The 25,519-nt window shown below is 45.0% G+C and overlaps 1 protein-coding gene across 1 annotated transcript in view; it reads right to left on the bottom strand.

The window, feature by feature from the left end:
- Nucleotides 1–4,214: 4,214 nt before the first annotated feature.
- Nucleotides 4,215–25,519, bottom strand: part of ISM1 (isthmin 1) — a 74,854-nt gene continuing 53,549 nt past the window's right edge. Inside the window, exons 3-6 of the mRNA XM_049651144.1 lie at nt 22,477–22,741; nt 13,319–13,462; nt 9,776–9,865; nt 4,215–5,913 (exon numbers count right to left, since the gene is read on the bottom strand). Of these exons, the coding sequence (XP_049507101.1) occupies nt 5,396–5,913; nt 9,776–9,865; nt 13,319–13,462; nt 22,477–22,741 (1,017 nt within the window). The 3' untranslated portion in view covers nt 4,215–5,395. The remainder of the gene's footprint in view (nt 5,914–9,775; nt 9,866–13,318; nt 13,463–22,476; nt 22,742–25,519) is intronic.

The following is a 25,519-nucleotide window of genomic DNA, read 5'->3' as shown; positions in this document are numbered from 1 at the left end:
TTGTTTTTTTTTTTGTTTGTTTGTCTTTTGTTTTTTTTTTTTTGGTAGAGCTATCAACAACAGCAAAACCTCATTTCCACATGAGGGTGATAATAGTAAGCTTATTTTTGAATAGCACTCAGTAAGTACTAAAGCATAAAGTCTTGGTTTGGGACTCACCCAGAAGAAAAGCCAGAGAGAATGATCTGAGCAGGTAAGCACATTTGGGAGATGATTCCAGAGAGCAACAGTAGCAGAGTCGGGAAGAAATACAGGGAAGGGAAGGAAGCCGATAAATGGTGTGTTAGCAAGCAAGTTAGCACAGTGGGTGACTGGAGCTCAGTCCCACTGAGAATTCTGGGAATGGTACAGAATATGCTTCAGAATTGCCCCACTTGAGGGGTGAGGAAGCTGGAGTGTTCCCCCAAGTTCCTGTCAGTCAACTGTTAAGTGCTCCTGGGGGGCACTGTTAAGTCCCTGGCACTTTGGTCTGTTCCTATGCAAGCCAAGTGGGTCCCACTGCCTAGAGAACGTGTTCAGGCAAAGGCTTGCAGGAGCTTCCAGTTGAGAATGGGGCTGGTGTACACAGTATGTGTAGTCAGTGTGGTAAGTGCCAAGGGGCAAGTGCTGGACATCAAAAGCATCTGCCAATGAGTAGGTAAGACAGGTGATCTTATCCAATTTATAGATAGTAAACTGAGGTCCAGTTTAACACTATAAAACAATGTGGAAGGTGGTGAGGGGCTGGGAAGGACCTCTCTTCTTTGGTTACCTACTTTCAGCCCACCCAGAGTCCTTTTTTGCTTGCTTATATTCCTGCTTTGTGTAATCAGGTAGTTGGTGATCTACCTCTGTGGCAGACTGGCTAAGTGCTCACATAGTCTTTCTCTGTTTCTTTCACCCCCAACTAAATTCCGTTTCCCAATCTTCCTTGTGAAAGAGTGTGGCATGGAACAGAGCTGTGGAGATGAAGTGGAAATGATGTACAGTACTTCTCTCCTTGACCTATGCAAACCTTTATGCACGGCCTGCCTGCTCTTTACTCTTCAAGCAGGCTGGGATAGAGATGACCCCCAGGACATCCTAGAGAGTTACATTTTGAGGATGGCCAACCCACAATATGGAAGGAGCCTGGACCCTTGACTCATCACCTAAAAGAGAGCCACTTGACCAGACACATCCCCTAGATTTTTACTGTGTTAAGCCACAGTGATTTTGAAGATTATCTATAATAGCTACTAGTATAGTATTACTATAAATAATGCAACATACATGTGTAATCAAATAATTTATTTTTCTTTATATCACTTATCATTATCTCAGATTATGTCTTTATTTTTCAGCTGTCTGCCCTCCAACAGGAGTATCTGTATTTGTATACTGTTTTATCTCTGGCATCTGGAACAATTCTGGGCAACTGGGAGATGTTCAATATACATTTTTCAAGTGACTAAATCCCAATGTCCAAACTTCATTGCATCTGACAGGCTCCAAGAACTTCAAGGCTCTTAGTTCATTCTCATAACAACTGTATGAGGAACTGAAATGCATAGAGGCTGATTAATCTATCCAGTGGTACCCAACAGGCAATTGTGGAAGCCAGGACTATAATCCAGGAAGTTTGACTCAACCTTCAAATTCTTAAGCCCTCTGCACATTGTCTGACATCTGCCAGGGGCAGTGCTAGGAGCTGAGAGTGTAGAAAAGTAAGAGACACAACACCTGCCTCTGAGGCCTACCCAACAGGCAACAGCATGGGGTTTGCTTGCAGTAAGGAAAACAGACCAGTCTCTGTTCTAGAAATGTTGAGTTCTGTTACTGACCCAACTGGAGCAAGGGCTCTGCTATAGGAGCAAGCATCCTCTTACAGAATGACAGAACCGAGCAGAATATGTAGAAATAAAGCCAGATCCTCTGTCTCCAATGTGAGATATCATAAGGGTTGATGCAGGGACATTTGGCAGATTTGAACAATTCAAGTAAAGGCAGAGTGAGTTAGAGAAAAACAAACACCAAACTGATCCTGTGAGTGCTGTGAAGACTTAGGAAGAGAGTAGAACAAGGGTTAAGGTTACAAACGTTGGGTTGGTGATTAGAAAGAACTGGCTTCAGCTGGGTCTGCCATCTATGGAGCATTTATGACTTTGGGCAACTTTGCTAACCTGGTTGGGCTTCTTTTTCCTCATCTGTAAAATGGATGTGATGCACTATGCTTGCCTCCCATGTTAATGTGAGCTGCACAGAGGCACAAAGTGTGTGCTCAGGAAAGGGTGGCTAGTATAGTACCTATTCTTTGATCCCTGATGTTAGGCTGGAGAACTCTATCCTCTTGGCCGCTGAGCTACACAGGCAGAAACACCCCGGAGCCTGTAATCATGGTGGACAACTGTAATGGGGCCAAAGAGAAAGTTCCGTTGTCCCTGTTCTCTTTCTCAACTTTCCCATGTGCAGCCACTAGAGGGCCTTGGGCATCTCTGTTTGCCACTATTGGCTTGCTCACATGGCACCCAGGAGGCCCAGTGATTAGAAAAAGGACTCTTTTTCCAGCAAAGGAGCAAGAAATTTGATTAGAGTCATTTGTAGAGCACTTGTTGAGGGTCATATTTACAGGTACTGTTGGTGAAGGTGCAGCCTTCTCTGCTGCAGGCAAAGTTGGCCCTTGAGCACAAGCTCCACTTGGAAGGAGAGAATTACTTGGGGCTACCAAGGGGCTGGCTTGAAGCCCTGTGCTGAATCAGACAAGGTTGCCTTGTCTTATTAGACAGCTGAGCAGAGGGGTCTGGCTTTCTGAGCATCACTCATTGGCTTTGGGACTGACAACTAGCTTATCCTGATTAGAGGCAGATCATAGTTCCACAAATTTCCAGAGGCGTGACACTAACTTGTACTGGAGAGTAGGGATGTATTCAGTAGGCAAAAAACCCGGGGACCTCTCTGCTCCCATTTCACCTCACCTTCCAACTCTCATTTCACTAGGTCAGCAAAGTCTGATATGAAAAGGCAAAGAGCCCATTGCAAACATTGCTCATATCAGTCATTCTCACTGTAGTAGGAAAGAGCTCTGTTCCTTTTTGTCTTCCAGGCTAAATCCTTAATAAAGACACCTTAGATATGGCTCCATAACTTACCACTCTTGTTCCTCTGCTTATCATTCTAAACATACTAGCCTTTGGGAAACACCAAGCTCATTCCTAATTCCTTGTTTTTGTTCTTTTTTTCTGACTCCAAATGCCTTCATTTCTCCCTCCCTCTTTGCTTTATGAAATACCACACCTCCATTGGACTCGACAGGTACTTACCTGATTCCTGCCTCTGTTTTCCCATAGTACTTTGCATTTATCCTTAATAAAACATTTATCAGAGGGTTATTATACGTTTTTTTCTCTCCTCATTTGGTTGAGTTTCTCATATGCTTCATCTCCAGTCTGCTTGAATACCTGTCTCAACAGGGATCTCACCACCTCAAAAGTAATGCAATCCAATGCAACCAACTCTCTTTGCAAAAATAGTTTCCCTATTATAGAAACCAAATCTGCTTCCCTGATATATAGGTGTATTGATTCTCTCCCTACCAGTTCAGTTACCTAAAATTCCTTCAGATGTCAATAGGCTTCTCATATCATAATTAGAAATAGCTCTTAAATACAAATATTCTGAGAATGGGCAATGCATGAGTGATTCATTTTAAAGTGTAGATGATTGATAAAAGCTTTTCCAGAAGAACAAGATTTTACTAGAAGAGCTTATGACATCACCAGGACACTACCAGTTTGACATAGTAGAATGAGCTAGGCTAGGAAAAGAAAGATGGGTCCAGTGTGATATATTCCCCCCCCCCCCGCCTCGAGTTTTGGTTTTCTCATCTGTAAAAGGAATAATCTGCATGATTAGTTCTACTTGCTACTGTAATTGCTGAATTTTGTCTGGAAGCAGCCCTGCTCACCTGGACTGTCTTAAACCTTTACTCTGGCTTGGTTTTCTTAGCTCCTTCTTAGCTCTGAGGAGGCAAAAACTTACCTGTGGGTCAATGACTTCAGCTTCCTGGGGACTGGGTTGACGTTCTTGGTGCCAAAGATGCTGAGTTATACCACCCACCATCACATCAATCAATGAGCCTTTTATTCCCACCTGGTTTAGACCTTCCTCTCCCCCTGCCTTGGAGTCCAGGGCTTACCAGGATTATTTATGGTATTTGTATCATAAATATTGGCAGGTAACACATTTATTGCAGGCAACACATTTTATTATGATTTTATTATATATTCTCTTTTCCTGGAGTTTTGCAAGTAAAGATTTCATAAGAACAAATTCTTTATTTGTCCTAAGTTCCACACTACAGAACCAGGTAATTGCTTGAAGCACAAGACTCAGTGACTCAATAAATACTTTACAAAAATAACGTAGTTTTTTCCCCTTTCTTAAAACATAAAAAAATTAGGTTTTTTCTAAACATGAGTCCCCCTACTCTTTTTATATGTATTTACTGGGAATATATTGGTGGAGAAAAAAAATGTTACGATGGTATTAAAATAAAATAGATGAAATGAGGTTTATGTTCTTTTACCATTTATTTTGCTTGTTTTTCTTTGGAAAAGTGCTACTATTTTTACATCTGACCTTCCTGCAGCCTTCTGAACCTACTAAGACATGAGCAGAACGTCTCCTACTCTGAAGCCTTTCAATAGAACTATAGCATTATGCTAATATTGGCCTTTTATTTTAAAGCCTATTTAAAACCAGTCATCAGATTTGTCCCTAAAATACCCATGTGCCCCCCACCCCCTATCCAATCTTAGGCAAGGGCATTTTGGAAGCTGAGACTCCAGCAAGGTCCCTCAGGACTAAAGAATATTTGTTTTTAGGTGGCCGTTTTCTTATTTTGATACACTTATGTTGAGTTATTTAGTTTTTCTTTTTTTAAATCATTACAAAATTCCCTTTCTCTCCCACCTCCGGAAGCCCCTGTCTGAACTCTCACAGAAGGGATTAAACAGTTTCACAACTCCAGCGAAAAAGTTTATGCTTAAGTCACATTCATATTAAATAAGTTATATATAAAAACTGCTTATAACGTTTACAACTCAGTCTTTTCCTCTTTGCTTCTCTAGAAAACATTGGATCGGGGTGTGAGTTGAATCTCACCCACTATGGCTTCCAGGTTCTTCTGGCTTCTTTGTCCTCATCTTCCTGCTGACATCGCCCCTTGGAGGAATTTCAAGGAGCTCTGTGGGCATTTCAGATGGCAAGGTGGCTTCAGATGGCAGTCACCTGGGGCTGGTGCACACCCCTAGTGTAATTTATGAAAAATACCCATGTGGTATATACAAATATACATGTATGCGGATAAGAGGGGCGCTGCCCAAGCGGTAGATCAGTGTAGTGCATTTGTGTCACAAATACCCGAGGTGGCATCTCCTTAATACTCCCTGGCCTCTTGGAACTGCTTAATGTAATCTTCATCTGAGGGGCTCTCTGTGCACTTCTGTCCATTGTTGGGAGGCCGGGCCTCGTTGTATCTGCTCCAGTCACCCTTGCAGATGATCCAGGGCAAGACGTCCACCTTGTAGTGGAGCTCAGCTGAGAACTCAGTGCTGATAAGGTTGGGCGTCCCGGCCCCTTTGCCCCTGGTGATGAGCTGCATGTTGTCGCCATAGCAACAGTGCTGGGCGGCCAGCGTGGTGCTCTCCAAGGACAGCATGGAGCGAATGCAGTACCGGGCCGTGGGCTTGTAGATCTCTAGCTTCTCCTTGGGCCCACTGGCGTCCTTCCAGCGGAAGTCCTTGCGCTTAATGCGGTCAAAGATGTCCGCCGTGCTGTAGGCCACCTCTGTGGGGTAGGAGCAGGGGCAGCTGGGCAGGTCATTGATCACCTTGTGCATGTACTTCTTTAAGAACTCACTTTTGCAGCTCATCCATCGCTCGCAGCTGTCCGTGTCTGAAAAAGACCAGGGAGAAACCCTCTCACTACATGCAAAAGGGGAAGCAGGTTAAGGCTGAGGTCAACTCCTCCCCTCCCAGGGGCAACCCCTGGAGCCCCCTGGAACCACCAGCCTTTGGTTGTCTTGCTCACCTCCCTTGAACTTGGGAACTTTATTCACAAGGCAACCCCCTCCCCACTTTATACTATGAAAAATTTTCAGACACATAGAAAAGTAGAGAGAATACATTTAAGCAGTGACTACCTATATGCCATCACCCAGATTTAACCACTACATTTGCTTCATCTTTTTTGTTTTTTTGAAAACATATATTATCCCTGAGTTTTAGTAGGCATCTGGGGGGAAAAAGGAGGATATGGGGATAACCACAACCCCCTTATCACCTATGACAAAATTAACAATAATTCAGAGGGCTATTTTGAATCTGCTCTTTAAATAAGTGGTGACAAGGTAAGGCAGAAAGTACCTCCAGGGGAATTTATAGGAACAAGTTTTATTTGTGCCCCTCACTCACTGGTTTAAGCTAGAGCCATGGCTTGATCTCTTAACCATGGGTACCGAACAGCGACGACCACTGCAAGGAAATCCATATGATAAGATGCCTCAAAGAGGAAGGGGCTGGCCCCTGCTTTTAGGGTACTTAACATTTAGGCCAGAGGCCATTGACCTGAAGAACCCACCCCTGGTGGTGTTCTATTTGGACCTTACAATATTAAAAAATATTGAATTAATTGCCAATGAATTAATAAATTATTGAATTAACTTAAGACTTAGGTGATTCTAGTTATTAATGTGGATTCCTGGTCTTATTTGAAAAACCTAAAGATATGTTTATGCTGGTCCTGCACTGCCCCAAGGGAACAGGCGTCATGAACAGGCAAACAGTGGCGAATGTTGCACAAACCAAGGTTGAGCAGAAAAAATCTGCTGGGGTTGTCTGGGGGTGGGGAAACATTCAGCGTCACCAGAGCAGAGGTTATAGGGAATGAGGCTGTTGGCATCAGATCATGGGAGTCTTTGGTGCAGTTTAGGCTTGTTTAGATGGCCCTAGGGAACTGCTGAAGGCTTCTGAGTGATAGCGAGCTATTAGCTAAGCTGTACAGTAGGAAGATACATTCAGAGCTGATATCTGTCATAAGAGTCCAGGTGGGAAGGGAGGGGATGCAAAGGATCAAGAGTGGTCAGAGAGCTAGGGCTGCTGGGCCTTGGTGGGCTTGAGGGTAAAGGAGAAAAGACTTTAGGAGTGACTCCTCAGCTCTGATCCCAGGTGCCTGGGAGACTGGTGGTGTCCTAGGAGGGAATCAAGAGACTGGGACAGGGGTAGGGTTGGGAGGGGCAGTTTGGAGGAGGGCTCAGGCTTCTCTTCAGTGGAGTGAGGAGGAGAGATATAGGGCATCTCTCAGGAGCTCAGAAAGGCCTGGCCTAAGACGAAGAGTGTGGGGTCTTGTGTTGGACCGCCTGGGATCAACTTCCCGCTCAACCGTTTGGTAGCTCATGACATCGAGCACAATATTCTCCCTCACTGTGATTCAGCTTTCTCATCTCTACATTGGGGATGAAAGTAACGCCTGTCTCATAAAGTGTGCTGAGGATTAAACTAGAACACAGGGAGTACCCAGCACGCACGGGACCGGGGTGCTGCCTGAGGGCACGTGCGAAGGCTCCATTCGGACCTGAGCTCTGAGACTCCACCCCTGTAGAGCCCCTGACTGAACAGTAGTGAGAGCATGCAGGCTCCCTCCTGGGAAATGTGTGTCTGCAGAACGAGTGAGGGTCTCTTTCAGAGAGCACAGTCTTCAGAAACAAAGTTCAGTGAGGTGCTAGAAAATGGCTTTGTTATTATCCTTCTAGTGTGGAAGGTCATCATAATTCATGTGCCTATAGAACATGCATTGACTTATTTTTATCTATCAAACTTATGTAGACGTTCAGTGTGATGGGCATGCTCTAAATGCTTTGCAAATACTAACTCATTTAATTCTGCAATAACTCTATAAGTTGGCACTATTACCTCAGACCATTTTACGTATCAGATAACTGAGGCAGTACAAGGTTAATAAATGACCTTGTGCAAATCAAGCTCTGTCCCATCTCTGCTAGGCATCTTCTGTTTGGGGTTTTATATCCTCATTCCGTGTTTTTTCTTGCTCTGGAAGGTTTTTCTTGCTCTGGAATCCTAAGTGGATTGCATCAACGCGCTCCTTGAGCCCTGACTTCTTTTTGGGTTGAGTCAAGGGGAGGACCTGGCCAGAGACCAGGGGAAGAGAGGAGAGCGAGGTCAAGGTATTTGTTCCCGTGTCTCCTCCCTTGCTACCGCAGGTTGGCTACATCCTTCTTTAGCAACAAGAGTGCTGTTGGTAACCTTCTCCACACGGCTGTGGATTGTGGTAGCCACTCCTCCCCCTGCTCCCTTCAGGCCGAGGGGCAGTAAGGGCTCCCCACTGCTCTGTACGGCCCCGTACATCCCCTTCTTGGTTTCCATTCTACCCTGCTCACACCTTTGCAAACAGACCCTCATCAAATGCTCCTCAATTATCTGTTCAGTGTGCCATGTTTGTTCGTGCCCAGAACCTGACTGATGCCCAGTCCTACTTGTCTCTGTGAGTCCTCAGTCGTACCTCAGGTGTGACTTTGTGCAACAGGACCCATCCTCCCAACAAAGCAAGCAGCTGCCTGTCTGTAGGGTGTGCAATATGGAGAGACCCGAGAAGCTCTCTGCCCCGCAAAGACAATCTTTGTTGCTCTACTATTTTATGTAAATGTCCCACATTTAGTCTTTAATTTTGGTGTCGGGGGAGTCAAATGCATAGTGTTTGCAGAAGGCTCCTGCGAAAGGTAGCTTGTGTGTGTGTGAAAGACTGAGGTGGAACCCCCGGGTGACACAGAATTTCCACACTGCCTCCAGTTTGGCTGAGGAGACAGGGCAAAAGTGAAGAGGCTAAGAAAGACTTTCTGGGTGACACAAAGAAGTGTGACAGAAGGAGTCTTATCTTTCTGCAATAAAGAATTGCACCCCAAAGCACGTGAAGCTATTTTTAAAAAGGAAGCTTTCACCTCACACCTGAGTAGTCACTTTTTTTAAAAAATTTTTTTAACATTTATTTATTTTTGAGACAGAGCATGAATGGGGGAGGGTCAGAGAGAGAGGGAGACACAGAATCTGAAACAGGCTCTAGGCTCTGAGCAGTCAACACAGAGCCCGACGCGGGGCTCGAACTCACGGACCGCAAGGTCATGACCTGAGCCGAAGTCAGCTGCTTAACAGACTGAGCCACCCAGGTGCCCCCTGAGTAGTCACTTTTAATTTTCTCTGGTTCGTGCTTATTGTGTTTGGTCTAGCACTTTCTGGCAGATGAGGAGCAGGGTATGCCGAAAGTTTACAAAAAAATTGATGAGGTAGAGACAGGCAGGTATAATGCCGAGGAAGTTCCCTTTTTCTCTCTGTCCCTCCTTTTGCTGCAGAACTGAGATCAGCATTTCCTGACTTCTTGGGGACACTCAGTGAGGCCTGTGAGAAGAGACCCCATGCAGCCTGAGGCCCTACTGAGGCTGACTCTGTGCTTAGGGAGAGCAGTCCTGTCCCACTTCTTGCCACGGAAGCTGTGTAGCAAGCAAGGCAGACCCAGCTGGCTGCTCTGCTCAGGCTGGTCTGGGAGGCCCAGGACTGCTCTCTCCTGCTCGGACTGTATTCGGGTAGCAAGAAATATGCTGGGAGAATTGGACCCCATAAGAGGAAAACAAAACACTTAAATGGATCCCGGGATGGGACGGCACTGCAAAAGCAAAAGGAATCACCAAAACATTAAATCAATATTTGAATAAAAAAACAAAAGGGGCGGGGGAGAAAACTCTCCTTACCAACTTCAAACAGCTTGGTGGCGTTAAACTCCTCGCTTCCCGCAAGCAGACTCACTTCGGTGGCAGCTGTCCTGAAGGTGTCTTCGATTCCTAGACACAGACAGGAGCTCATTTTTCCCTAGTTTTATGGAAAAAGTTACCCCCCCCCCCCCCCCCCAGCAAATACAGAAACAAATACACCTGAACAAAGCTTTTTTGTATTCATTACCACTCCTGGGTAGGAACTTGCCAGTGGAGGAAACAGTAAAAAGCAGGTAGTAGAGCATAAAATATATTAAAACCCCAGATACCATTTGCAGCATGAAATCAGATCCAAATGTGCCTGAATTAGCCTTTTTTTTTTTTTTACCATATTTTTATTTTTTTAGAGAGAGTGCAGTGTAAGTGGGGGAGAGGGGCAGAGGGAGAGATAGAATCTTTTTTTTTTTTTTTTTTTTGAGAGAGAGAGAGAGAGAGAGCCAGGGGCAGAGAGAGAATTCCAGGAGAGGCAGAGGGAGATAGAGGCAGAGGGGGAGAGAGAGAGATAGAGAGAGAGAGAAGCGGGGCTTACCCCAAGCAGGATTTGTGTTTACCTAAAGCGAGGCTCGAGCTCACCTGATGTAGGACTTGAACTCACGAACCATGAGACCATGACCCAAGCCAAATTCATATGCTTAATGACTGAGCCACCCAGGTGCCCCTGAATGAGTCTTAAGGAACTCATTCACTAGGCCCAGGAATGGGGTTTGGGGCAGTGGGGGACACATGTCTGCAAGGCTGTCTGTCTGCTGGTGTCAGGGTGACAAACTGAACTAGAGGCAATGGTTAATATTTTGTCTAGTGGCCAATACCAGTTTTAAGGACTGACTGGGTTAAAATTATAACTAGTCTGGTGACGTTGGGGAAGACTCTTTACCTTTGTATGCCTCAGCTTTTGCATCTGTAAAATGGAGAGAAATAAGTGCCCCACCTCATAGAGCTGAATGCATTCAACAAACTATGTGTAAAGAAAGCACTGTAGTTAAGCGGTAACTGTTGGTTGAGAGTTTTCCCTGGTTGAGAAAACCAGTTTTCCCTGGTTGGTTAAGAGTAGCTCATTTTGAGGATGTCGCAGTCCACAACTAAAGACCAGATACCTCAAATTCTAGGACTTTCAGCATTGACAACTATGCTTCAGAGAGAATACACCGACCTTGTCATTACTTGCTCTGAGGGACTGAACTCAGCTTGCCTCATACTTCTTGGTTCCTCTTTCATCCCCAAACTACCATTCCCATCCAGGCTTCCCTTATGGACAGGAATCCTGTGCTAGCTGAGGCATCCAAGGAGGCTGGAATGGTGGAGAGCCTTGGCTGCCTGCTAGGTGTGACTTGATTTCCTTTAAGGGGCTCTCTCTGACTTTATGTGAGGCCCCTTGAACTTATTTGTAGGGTTGACTTAGGGGACAAACTTTTACTGGGTAATCACTGCCAGGCTGGGGATATTGCCTGCCCCACGACTCCTTCCAGTAAGGCTGAGAATCAACAAACCAAATAAAGAAAAAGATCCTGTAAAAAAAAAAAATCCTTCATGAAGCCCTGAAAACCTGGAAGGCCGAGGAACAGAGAGGCAGAAAGGATGGAAGGAGGGCAAGATCAGATGAGAAGAAAATGTATGAACAGTGCTGCTGGGCATGCTGCTCTTGGTGGTGAGAGAAAATGAGAAGGAAACATTAAAAATGGTGGCAGAGAAACATTCACAATGGTGGTCACCAGGTGGTAGAGTTGGATCCGGATGCCAGCCTGGGAAAAGAAATAACAGGCAAGCTCCCAAGCCCTGACAGTAAATGCCATCTGTATCCATTACTGGCTGAGCCCCATATCCTTCCTCCTGGTGGCAGTGGAATAGTTTAATGGTTAAGAACATGAACTCTGGAACCAGACTGCCTGGATTCACATTCAAGATTGATCACTTGCTGCTTGTATGACTCGTACAAGTTAATCCCACGCCTGTTTCCATAGCTGTCAAGTGGGTACAATAGTAAATACTTATTTCATGAGGCTATTGCAAGGATTAAATGAAATAATGCCCCCAAAGACCTGAGAAATTGGCTTGATACTTAAGTCCTCAAACAATCCTATTCTTCATGATCTTCATTACATTTTGTTTTCCTTCTTCACCATCTTCGCTTTCTTTATCTTCATCTTCGCCTTTGTTTTCTTGTTTTATCTCATCTCCATCATCATCATCTTCTTCATACCGTCCTTCTCTCCCTTCTTCCTTTTCTTCATGTATTTCTCCTCTTCCCCCTTCTCATGTTATTATTTATTGGTATATTTTGTACCCACCTAAATCCCATCACACCAGACTTCCAACTCAGCTTCATTACGGTGAGCATAGGAAAGATCGGGAAGAGCATCTTGATGGTTGCTCCATTTTCTGAAATCCACCTGCATGGCTGACATGGAGCCCAAGCTGCCGCTTGTTAAATGTCAGCCCCATTTTCTACACATGCCCCTTTGCTAACAGACACATGTCCAGTCTGATCCTTCCTCTCTCCCCTCAGAAACCCCTTTGCTCTTTCACTTCTTTTCTGTTTCAGATCTCAGCCTTATGGTCTGACAACCAAGTTTCTAGGAGTAGGAAAAGGAAGTCTGGGGGTGCAGGGATCTAGTTTTCTGCCTCTGATATTCATCTTTCAGATGAAGCCATTTGGAATGTACAGTTTCTTGGAAGAACCTGAGATATTATTTGAAGCTGGCATTCTACCTGGCAACAGGACACAAAAGTAAATGTAAAACTGCAGATCAGGAGCTGGTAAATTTTTTTTGTAAAGGGGCAGAGAGTAAATGTTTTAGGCTTTGTGAGTCCCATGTAGTCTTGGTTGCATATTTCTTCTCCCACCCCTACTCACCCTCCTCTCCCTCCGTTTCCTCCTCCTCTTCCTTCTGCTCCTTCTCCCCTTCCTTCTTCTTGACCCTTTAAAAATGTGTAGGCCATATAAAAACAGGCCACATTTTGACACCCAACTGCCACAGACAGTCACAATTATTCTTTTACCCCCAATGGCCTCTCTCCAATTGCAATTAGTTTAGTTTTTAAAACACTGACAATGCAGTTTAAAGGGATAATTAACTGCCAGGTTTCCTCTGTCTCCTCCCTTGGAGGCTTCAGCAACTCTCACACATCACCGACAGGGCTACCTGCATGGTTCTCCTGTATGTGGCTGTCAATCCACTCATCCTGGCTTCCTTATCAGACCACAAATGTCTGTCTGCGTCTCTTCAAGGCACAACAAATCCCACATCAAAGTCTCAAGTTAAACAGAATCCCCCCTTTAAATTAAACGAGTACACTGTGGCATTGCATTCTAGGTCATGGCTATAGGGATTGTGCATAAGGCTCAGAAAACCCATCTTTTCATCCATTCAGCTCATTATGCTTGTGTTAGCTCTTGTTGTTTCAGCCTGGTCAGAATTCTTACTAGGGAAATGGTTGTCTTTTAGAAAGTCACTTTCTCTAAGGCTTAAAAATAAGTTAAAAACTTCCCCCTGAACTTGGAGCCACTCCCCTGTGTATACCAACCTGGGCAGTTTGGACGATCACATGTCCTAGATTCTGTTGCGGTACATGCGTAGCCACAAGACCTAGTCCGTTTCTGGTTGCCGTTCCCACAGGTGACACTGCAGACAGACCAGAGACTCCAGTCGCCCTCACCATCTGTGGAATCTGGAAGGGAGCCAGGGATACGGTCACCAGCCTCGCCCAAGGAGTCCCCAAATCCCTCTTGTCAAGCAGTCTGCCAGTTGTCTTCTTCCATCGTTCTCACTGTTGGAGAGGACTAGATGCCAGCTGGAGGCAAAAGGCTTATGGCTCCAGGGTTCATTCTAGGGATTAGCTTCATGAGACCAGGACTCTGTCTGAGGTTTTGAGCACTGTGATGGTCAGCACACAGCCAGGGCCTGACTCCTAGAAGGTGCCCAGTCAGTGCTTATTGAGAATGCCTGCATTTGTAGAGTATGGGCTCATGGAATACTATGGTAGGTAGTTTTCAAAGATGGCCACCATCAGTTCTTTCCCTCCTATTACATACGAGAGAGAGAGAGAGAGAGAGAGATTGAGAGAGAGTGTTTATTTCCCCTTCTTTAAAATCTGAGCTGACTTTGGCCTTAAGAGGGCCTGGCAGCTTCTGACTTTGCTCTAGGCAATCTGGTCACTGTGAAAGAAACTGAGGCTAAACTTGTGAATTGTGGGACACCGCATGGAGATGGAGGAGGCACATGAGGGGCTGCAAGGCACACGCACATGAGTGAAGCCTTGTTGAACCTTCCAGCCCTTCCCAGTGGACAGATGAACACAGTGGATGCTTAGGAGCACACCAATTGCCTAGTGGGGCCCTGCATGAACTCCTGAGCCACAGAATCATGATAAATAATAAACTGCTGTTTTTTTTGTTTGTGTTTTGTTTAAAATTTTTATTTTAGAGAGAGTGAGAGTGCAAGTGGGGGAGAGGGGCAGAGGGAGAGAGAGAGAGAAAGAGGGGGAAAATCTTAAGCAGGCTCCATGCTCAGCTCAGAGTCTGATACGGGGCTTGATCTCATTACCCTGGGATCATGACCTGAGTCGAAATCAAGAGTTGGATGATCAACTGACTGAGCCACCCAGGCACCCCTAAAACCATTGTTGTTTTGGGATGGTTTGTTATACAGCAGTAGATAACTGCTACATAAAGGTAGAGCTAGAAATGATCCTTTGAGGTCATCACTCAATATCTATCCAATGAATATTTATTGAACCCCTATTATATGCCAGGCATAATTCTAGTTATGTGGGAAATATCATTAAGTAAAACTTTCAAAGACTTTTTTCCTGGTGGAACTAATATTTTAGTAAGAAGAGTCAGACAATAATCAATAAAAAATGAGTAAGTTATACAGTGTATTAGAAGTCAATAAATGATAAGGAAAAAAGGAGTGGACCAAACTGGGGGGTGGGGGTGCTGAGAATGTGAGTGGTGTGAGGAAGGTTAGTATATTATCAAGATGAAGTTCCTCTTTTAAAAGTAAAGAAACCAAGTCCTGGAGGGACTGGGGAACTTACCCAACGTCATAAGGGTAACGGAGAGGAAAGCTTGGGCCCTAGTGCTAAGCCCTCGGTCTGCACAGCATGATCCCCTCTGAAGCATCTGCACTCTGTAATACTTTCTCCTGGTTTGTCCAGATCTTCCTACAGCCTTGGGGCTGCCGCCAATGCCAAACTTGGAGCTACAGGCATGTGCTTTGCAGGGAAGGGGCCCTCTCTGTTCATAACAGGTCGCGGTGATTGTTATGATGTAGGCCCATCAGGAATGTAGTCCACACATGTTTCTACCTGCAGGGTGGGCCCTGTGCCAGCCTCCCAGGCTGCTGTTTGCATGGCATCCACTCTGAACACTCCTCAGGCAAACACAGGGCCGCCGAGTCTCCTCAGCCCATTAAACGGAGTTGGGGAGGGGGGTGTCGTTCATGGTTGTGTCCTCTTCCCTAACCGAGAGCAGAGAGTTTGCCCACACCTTGCCTGCCCCAAGGGCCCCCATCCATTTCTTCTCTCTCCCCAAAAAGGAATCTTTTTGTATTTTGATTATCTTCTAAGAAATGGTTTTCCAGCAACACGGCAGAGCAGGTGTTTGAAACTACTGTCTCGTGTGAAGGAGTTGGGCCCATTTCCCCAGTGTCAGCCTCTCCATCTCTCTTATCTCTTACTAGGCATCAACAGTAGAATTAGAGAGACAAGTTGCTTCCAGAGGGTGAAACCACCTCAGTAAGGGTGGTTGCTGCTCCCTCCAAGACCTCTGTGGTCTGGTATCTCTTGGTAATCTCCCCCCGAGAACACCAGAGCAATCATGAGATCACACTCTGGTCAGTGGGAACATCCAGGTGCAGTGGGTTATAGGCACACACTAACACACTGAACCACATCCGACACGTACCACCAAGACCAGATTTGTTGAAAGGAACAACGACAACAAAAGTCACAAGTAAAGGTTGTAATGTCATTAGACTCATAAAGGGGACGGTGGGCAAGTCAGAGAAAGCTTACTAAATCAGATAAGTAGAGTTTATGTCATGGATATGCTAGGTACATAATCCAGTGATGCCAAGTGGTGTAGCTGTTTTGCTCAGCCGAAGCAATGGGACCTCAACCATCTAGATCTCCTACAGCCTTTCCTTCCTGTTGCAGTAAAATGGAGAGACATTTTGGAAAATATCTTTGACCTTTAAGATTCTAACATTAAACCCGCCATGAGGCTTATATTGGAATCTTTGCACAAGGTAATTTCTGGTCTTGGTTTCTTGGATCTAAATTATTGAATGTTAATACTGTGTTGGATATGTGAAAAATGACTTCCATCATTCCTTTCCCCATATCTGCCCTTCGGTTACTCTCTTCTCCTGCCCACCCCAGCCTGGGCCATGTGACTTGCTTTGGCCAATGGGAAAATAGCAAACATGATGCAAACAGAGGCAGGAAAAGTGTTCGTGAATTAGGGTTTGCTCTCTTGACACAGAGAACTCTTCCATCACTATGTGAAGAGCCTGGGCTGGCAACCTGGGGGGTGAGGGACCAGTTAGAGAGAGGCCCCAGCCACCCCAGCATGCCCAGCTATTCAGCTGGGGCCCCACCATTGAGTAAAGCCATCCTAGACTATCCAGCCCCAGCCAAGCCAGCCCAGAGCTGAATGACAGTTCAGGCAAAGTTCAGACTCTTTTCTTTTTTTCTTTTTTTTAAATGTTTATTTTTGAGAGACACAGAGAGGCAGAGAGAGAGCATGAGCAGAGGAGGGGCAGAGAGAGAGGGAGATAGAGAATCCCAAGTAGGTCCCATGCTGTCAGCGCTGAGCTGGATATGGGGCTTTGAACTCATGACCTGAACCCAAACCAAGAGTTGGACGCTTAACCGACTGAGCCACCCAGACACCCCAAAACTGTAGATTCTTAAGAAAGAACCCATTTGTTCTTTTAAGACACTAAACTTAGGGGGTGGTTTCTTAAGCAGCAAAAGTTACCTGTTACAAATACACCATAAAATTCTCCCTAAAATATGCTCTCTAGATGGCTAGCAGAGTCTGGAACAATGAAGGGTTTATTATCCCAATAAGTGGCTCTCTTCATGTTATTATTATTTTTTTGTTTTTTTAAAAGCATAAAGAGAAAGAGAGAGAAAAAATGAGCAGGGGAGGGCCAGAGAGAAAGGGGGACAGAGGATCTGACACAGGCTCTGTGCTGACAGCAAAGAGCCTGACGTGGGTCTCGAACTCAGGAGCTGAGTTCAGATCATGACCTGATCTGAAGTCAGACAACCAACTGAGCCACAAAAGCGCCTCTTCATGTTTTTATTTTAAATGCTCACAAAGCCACTGATTTTTCCAATTTTTCAAAACATGGTCCCCCAAATCAGAAACAGAAAAGCTCCATACCCATGTGGCTAATCATTTCTATTAGGTTAGCAATGAAATGAAGCCACCTCCTAGGACAAAGCGTGTATGTCCACTCACAACCCTGCAGGCTCCATAGCATACTGTCCCAGATAAATGTCCCAGCAAAGACCCTCCTCTTGGGTAATCTCTATTTGTTTAATGCATGCAAAGGACAGAAAGCTTTGAGGGCAGTATTCCTTTCTGTTATAGCAAAACAAGCCTGTTGTCATGTGCTCACCTGCCAGGGAGCATCGCTCAGAGCAGAAAATGAATATGAACAACAGTAACCACTAAGATGACAACAATGACAGTAAAAGACAGTCCCTGTGACATCAAAGAGCTCAATGAAGGAAGAAAATAATCCACAGGGTACTGGGCTGAGAGCTGGGTCTCAATCATGTCATTTGAAATTTTAAAGTAGTGATTAAGCAGTTTCAGGTCACTAGAGTTCTGTGGGACAGTTATAGTGTCTGGGCAACTGGAGTGATTTGGGTCTTGGTCACTGGCAAGCTTCCACCACTAATCCTAGATGAGAGTGGCTACCAATTATTGAGGGCCTGCTTTAACCAGCTTCTCTGTCTAAATACACTGATTAAACTCCTATAATAATCCTGTAAGGTAGGTAGAAACTTCCTCCTTTTATGGATAAGGAAACTGAGGCTCAGAGAGGTTAAGGGTCTTGCCTAAGGACACACAGCTCAAGCCTGGCAGATCTGGGATTAGATGTGAGGTCTCTGTGGCAGCATGCTGTTCTATATCCTGGTACTCCTGCAGCTTTAATTCTGGCCCATGTTGGCCTCTCTTTTTTAAGACACCTACTTATGTGGCCATAATTCAACATTACAAAGAAAAAGCCTCGACAAAAATCACTGTGAAATCTATTAAAATAGGACCATGACCAGTCAGAGAATTGCAAAGAACTGAGTCCCAACCCAGGTTTACAGTAAGCGATGCCTATCTGATTTCATTATATGGTTGATTCAGAACAATTTTGGCAATGGTATTCTACTATTTGACAGAAAAATATTTACTCGGATTCTTTCTTGGTCTTTGATGATACCTTAAGTGTCTACACAGAAGGTATTTAAAATGCAGCATCTCAAATTGAGTCCAAAATTGAGCCAACCCGTGGTCACATCATATGTTTCCACAATCGCAACTTAGGTGTAACTAACTCCCATTGTGTATTTTAGAATTTATTCTAAAGATGCCATTAAATTCTATTTTTTTTACACCAACATTTTTTTTGAAGAACTCTTTGGCCACAAACATTTAAATTCTTACGAAAGATCCTCCCTTCAAAAATCCGAGATCAACTCCCACCACAAAGGCCAGTTCCTGTGGTGATTTTCACACATACTTAGGCACAGTGAGTCTCGCTGCTTTGCCACCGCAGGAACCTCACCATCCTGGGCCATGTGTTCATTCCCTCTGTCCTTCACCACACACATCATAGGGATAAATACTTAGACATTGTTTAGTAGTTTCTTATTGACTGAAATAAAGGGCATTCAGCTCATCCGATGCTGTGTGGAATTCTGGAAATCACACATTCCTTGGGAGCCCGTCAGGGAAGTAAGTAATCATTCGTTCATTCTGCCTGCTACTGAGCATTTACAACATGCTCAGAGTCTTGCTAGTCAAAGTGTGGTCTGAGCACTGTCAGCTTCATCTATGGCATCAGATGCTGCATTTTATTTTATTTTATTTATTTTTTTTTAAAATTTTTTTTTCAACGTTTTTTATTTATTTTTGGGACAGAGAGAGACAGAGCATGAACGGGGGAGGGGCAGAGAGAGAGGGAGACACAGAATCGGAAACAGGCTCCAGGCTCCGAGCCATCAGCCCAGAGCCTGACGCGGGGCTCGAACTCACAGACCGCGAGATCGTGACCTGGCTGAAGTCGGACGCCCAACCGACTGCGCCACCCAGGCGCCCCAAGATGCTGCATTTTAAAAGACCCCAGGTTAGGGGCGCCTGAGTGGCTCAGTCAGTTAAGTGTCCGACTTCAGCTGAGGTCATGATCTCATGGTTAGTGGGTTCAAGCCCCATATCGGGCTCTGTGTTGACAGCTCAGGGCCTGGAGCCTGCTTTGGATTCTGTTATCTCCCTCTCTCTCTGCCCCTCCCCTGCTTGTGTTCGTTCTCTCTCTCTCTCTTTCTCTCAAAAACAAACAAACAAACAAACAAACATTAAAAAAAAAAGACCTCCAGGCTATTTGTGTGCACACTGAAACCCAAGAAGCACTCCCTTAGGGATATTTTAAGGGACGAGATTTTCTTTATAAAGTAGCAATCCTGATATCTGCTCTAAGGATGAGGAAGTTACCAAGAGATAGTCCAAACCCATGAAAGATGGGGGTTTCCCATGGCCCAGGGATGCTGTGAGATCCAGATGTGGGATACTGCACAGGTATTCTAGGCCTAGAGAGCTGGGGTGAAAGTGACAGAGGCAACCACAGGAACTGTCCTAGTAGAAGCAAATTCTATACTCAAGATTGAAATGGACGATGTTCTTAATGTTCATGAATTTGGGAGAGTGTATTCTGTAAGAGCTTTAGATGCAAAAGTTGTTTCTAGTGGTGGTCTTCAACTTCGATGAGCATGAGAATCACCTGCTGACCTTGGCTGAGAAAAGAAAGAAACAAAAAAGCAAAGAAAGGCCAACTCCAGGTCTCACTCCTGGACACTCTACTTCAGCAGAAGGACAGCAGCATCTCTCAAACTAGGCTGCACACCGGAGTCACTCATGGAGCTTTGAAAAACTAATGCTTGGGCCTCAACCCGAGAGATCCCAATATAACTGGTCTGAAGACAAGTCTCGGCATTGACTTTAAAAAATTGCTGGGGTGAGTATAATGAGCAACCAAGGCTGAGAACCATTGCTCTGGGATAGTGGTGCTCAGTGTACCAGAACCTCCAGAAGGCCTGTTCAAACACAGATTTTGGGGACCCCACCCCAGAGTGTCTTATTCAATAGGCCTGGGGTTGGGGCCTGAAGATCTGCATTCCCATCACAGTCTCAGGTGATGTTGATGCAGCGGATTTGGGGTTTACACTTTGAGGAATGTTGGTATAGAGAGAGATGGGGCTGGGACCAGGATTGGCATTTTATTTTCATTTTTTTTTTATGTGTATTTTTGAGAGAGACAGAGTGTGAGCAGGGAAGGGGCAGAGAGAGAGGGGAAGACACAGAATCTGAAACAGGTCCCAGGCTCCTAGCTGTCAGCACAGAGCCCAACATGGGGCTTGAACTCTGAAAGGCGAGATCATGACCTGAGACAAAGTCAGGCACCAAACTGACTGAGCCACCCAGGTGCCCCAAGGATTGGCATTTTTAAACATGCAACCAAGGGATTCTGATGTGGAGGGTCTGAGCTCCATTCTTTGAAACAATGTTCTGTATGTGCTGAGCAAACAGCTTAACCCAAAAACCAGTGGTGACATGTCAGACTGGCACCCAGGGATCCTCTGTGTTTCTCTTGCTCAACACCATGGGACTTTTCCCCTCATTTCTATCTTCTAATCTAAGCATCCATTTCTATTGTCCTAAAGGATGTGCTATGTTTTATTCCCTAGAGAGGTAGAATAACACAATGGTTAAGAGAACAGATCCTGGACTCGGACCGCCTGAGATGAATCCTAGGTCTTGACCCTTCAAGTCAAATTATTTAACTTCTCTAGCCTTCAGTTTTTCCATCTGTAAAATGGGGTATCTGCCTCAAATTGCTGATTAAATAAGCTAATATATGTGAGATTCCATGAAGTGGGACTGGTGCATGGGGAGTGCTATATAAACGTTGATGATTATTCCCAGTCCTTTCTCTTAGAAACAGATAAATTGGACTTCTTCCAGAAAAGGGGGAAGGTTTGAGAAGCCTCCTGGCTGGAAAGAATATGGGAGTTCTCTTTCTGCTACCCTAGTATTTGATGTGTATCTTTGCCATGGCACTGTTTTCCTCTCTCACTTAAGTTTTCTCCCTTATCCACAGACGGTGAGATCCTCATTAGGGAAGACCCATGTCTTTCTAACTTTTGGATTCCCGGAGCCTAGCATGGTGGCAGACACAATGCATGATCTTCAGAAAAGGTCTTCCTGCTTTGGAAGTTGCCTGCTATCATCTATTAGCAGCAGAAACGACTCTCCAATACACAACTGGTCTTACTACTGAGAAATGGAGGTAAGGGTGAGAAGGCAATGGTGTGAGACAAATCATCTCCATTGTATAGCATTTGTTCCTAAGGCTGCAGATGGTGAAGCCACAAGAACACTGTCACGATGGGTGAATTTGTAAGATATCAGATATTCTCATAACATGAGGCAGATTGCCTGATTCCCCACAAAGCCTTGCCAGGTCTGTTTCATTTTCTCTTTTTGCACACATGAGATGTGTTTCCCAGCTTTCCTTGCATCTATGTGGGCCATATGACTACGTGTCACCAACAGAATGTGGTGTGGTGGTGTGCTAAGCAGATGTGATGTGTATCATCTCCAGGCTGAGGGGTTAAGATCATGAGTGCCTTTTCTAGGCTCCCCCTGTCCCCTTGGCTGCCAGCCAAGGAGCATAACTCAGGTCCTGATGGTTTGCCGAGCTCCAACATGGAAGAAGCCTGGATCCCTGAATGACTGAGCGGAGCTGAGTTTCCCCCACTGTCTCCCACTCCGACTCAAGTGAACCATGATTTTTATTATTTAAATCACTGAATTTGTAAGTTGTTTGTTACCTCACTTCTCCTACTCTAAAAACATGAGAAACTAGAAATCCCAACTTGGGGTCTTCACATTTATTCGTGGGGGAGCCTTACTTTGACAACCTGTGAAGCACATATTCATGTGGATTCCCAAGGGCTGCTCCACTGCCAATGTCAAACATAACATGGTTGCCTGGTCAACAGAGGCAACTGGACACATCCCTTTTTACTAAATTGATTTTTAGTATGAATTTTTCAGTAAAATATGCAAGGAAGTTAATTTGGTGCTATCTTCACTTTTAGAAATAAAACTTTTTTGGGAAAAAAAGCAGAATGCCAAAGATCCGTAACTAAAAAAAAATAAATAAATAAAAAAAAAATTCTCTCCTAGGATAATTGGTATGATTTAAAAATTATAGGCTTTCCAGAAAAATGTGGCTGCTGGTGCCTCCTTGGGGCTTCTGTGGAACAAAGTCTTTATGAAGACCAAAAACCACATACTGTAAACTGGGTTTTGCTTGGCTCCGTGTCCATTAGGCCTCATCATCCTCATTTATTCTCCCCATCAATTTTAGATCGCTGGGTGGTAAACTCACCATATTCTGGCTGGTCTTTGGTTTCAAAAGTCCGGTGGCCTGGGGCTGGACGGTCCCACCCCCTGGGGGGGTTGAGGAAGTTGCTGTCGTCTGAGGTACTGTCGTACTTATAGTCTTGGTCCCCGCTGTTGGCCCTTGTCAGGGACAAGGACCTCTGCCACCAGGCCCTCCAGTCAGGGGACGGGACTGACCAGCTGGGCTTATTCTCTGGATGCTGATCTTTATCTGCTTCAGAGTCAGGACCATCCACCACCTCTATGGTGACCTGAAGAATTCAGAACAGGGCAGAGTCAATGAGGAGTTGACAGTCTCCAAACTAGGTACCCTCAGAAGAAAGTCTAAGAGAGTAGAGGGAAATGATGGCTGTGTCCCTCATGGAGGAAAGCTGAGACCACATGGCGATACGGAATGGAAAACACCCAGGAATGGCCCAAATGAACCATATGACCAGACAGAACTGATGTACATGGGCCTCAGGTTGTGAGGAGACAGTTCATCACTAGGGTTCCTGATTTTCTGATGACTACATTGCTGGGAAGTCTTTAATTCAAGAAGTAAACATGTACTATATGTGTTTTTAAGGTGACACAAGAATAATTATAATAAAACCAAACACTTCTTGAGTACTAAATCTGTAACCAGGCACTGTTTTACGTGTTCTACATATATTAATTTATTTAATCCTCATAATAACCGAATAAAGTTGGTACTACTGATTGGCCCCTATGGTTGACTATCTGAAAAGATGGCCTCAGCAATTCATCCCATCTTTGTATTAAGAAGTGGAGGTTATTTCCTCTCCCTTTTATTCTGGCCCAGTCTTGTGACTCACTTTGTTCAGTAGAATATGATAGGAGTGACGCTGTGACAAGCCTCATGAGGTCTTGCAGCTTCCATTTTCATTCTCTTGGAATGTTCCTACCACAAGGTAAGGAAGCCTTACACATAGTGAAGAGAGAGGCCACTTAGCAGAGAGCTGAGGTACTTCAGCCAATGGCCAGCTCCAGGGCCCCAGTCATGTGAGTAAGGCCATCTTGGATGCTCCAGCCCAGTTGGGTTACCACAGTCAATACCATGTGGACCAGAGACAAGCTCTTTTGGCTGAGCCCTGTTCAAATGCCTAACCCACAGGACTGTGGGCAATCCAGGATCATCACTTCAAGCTGTTAAATTTTGGTTGCTAGACAGCAACAGGTTAGCTTTTTGCAGAGAAGTTAACAACTTGTCGAAGGTCACACAGAGAGTGAGTGGCAGATGCAAACTGTCTAGCCCTAAAGCCCATGCTCTCAACAACTTTGTGACACTGACTCTCAAAAGGTAATAGAAGTACTGTCCCCTCATGCAAATAGGGGGGCAAGAAGGCCACAGAGGCTGGTGGGGACTGGCCGCCACAGGTTGTGTAGAGGTGTGAGCACACGGTCCTCAAGAGCCGCAATTGTGACTTTCACCCATCCCACATCCAGACCCTGCGTGCACTCCTCAACTGACCCTGAGGGTCAGAGCAGATAATCCCAGAGCCAAGGTTAGAACTTGCTCTTGGATGTACAGAGCCTAGTTTTGAAGTCACGGGGCTGGAAGAATGGAGTTTCTTGGCTCTGAGAGACAATCAACGTAGAGAAACTTGTTTAAAAAAATATAATAAAAGACTCATTGGGTTCCTTTGGCCATCACATAGCCCTTGCAACACCCCCTGGATGAGTTGTGTGCAAATGAATCAGAAACATGTGCTCCGAGTAATCAGCGCAAGATGTACTGGGCAGATGCGTTTCCAGTTTTGCCCTAACTCGACATCTGAGAGAGTTGCTGGGATGCTCTGCCAAATTGCACCAGGGTGTGCCCATCTCTGAGACAAACAGCCCCTTCCTTGTGTACTAGGAATGGGGAGGTTTGAATTCTACTCACTTTGACATTCCAAGGAGGTTGCCCAGCCTATGGTAGGCCTGGGCTATGGCCTTGTGTGGTCCAGACACAAGGTCAAGGGTATGACCATCAGTCCCAGAGTATCCTCGGGCTACAGGAAGCCAAGTGAATCTTTTTCTGGTGTGGGATACCTAGAAGGGCATCATTGGCTTTATTCCATGCCACCATCATCTCCAGCCTGGTAAGCATCTCTTGCATATTAATAAATAGTTATGGAATGTTTAGTAGTCTTCCAGAAAGGAAAAAAGGGAAGAGAAGAACAGGAATACCTCATACATCTTATATCACTGCTGTTTGTTGCAAAGGCTGGTTGCTGGAGAGTGACTGGGACCCACATGCAGCCCTGGGAGGACAGGTGCCCCTGGAATGCACAGCTGGGTGGTGCAGAACTGAGCCAGGTAGTGACAGGGCAATGCTGAGCCTTCAGAGACATAACCTTTCTCTTCTGCAGTCTCGTTCCCCTCTGCCTACAGACTGAACGACTGAGCCGCAACAATCATCTGTAAGGCTATTAAGGGTCTCAGAGGGGAGAAGCTGCCAAGAGCCAGGCAAGCCTGCAATTATGGTAATGAAATCAGTCTCTGGGTAGAAGATAAGGGGGAACGTGCCCAACGGTTTTGGTATTCCATTTGTATTCAGACTGGAGTCGAAGGGATTGCCTAAGCAGACGTGCCCTGCAATTTCTCCAAGCTGGGAATAAAAACAATTTCATGTTTTAAGCTATTACCGTCAATACGATTTTCCCCCCAAACTGTTGCTCAGGTCCAAACAAAATAGATTTGTTGCCTGGCCAGGCAATAAGTAGCAAAATGCGAATTTACTCCAAAAACCATATCGATGACTGAATCTTAACAGCTTAGAGGTTTCTTTTTCCCCTTTAGTTTCTGGCCACAGCCCCAACTGAATTAAAAACAAAACAAAACAAACAAAAAAACAAAAACACACATAAATCTTAAACCCACCCTTCCCTGCAGTTAATAATGTGGAAATCTCATACTGATATCAGAAGAAGAAATCTAATCTTGAACCTGAAATTTTATAGGCATCCAATTAAAGAAACTTAATGAGCATGATCAGTGGCTTCTTGGATGGCAGAGATTAGTTTTATATTTCCTGTTGCTCT

This window comes from Panthera uncia (genome assembly GCF_023721935.1).
Source record: "Panthera uncia isolate 11264 chromosome A3 unlocalized genomic scaffold, Puncia_PCG_1.0 HiC_scaffold_11, whole genome shotgun sequence".
NCBI lineage: Eukaryota > Metazoa > Chordata > Mammalia > Carnivora > Felidae > Panthera > Panthera uncia.
This window is presented reverse-complemented; position numbering and strand designations above follow the sequence as displayed.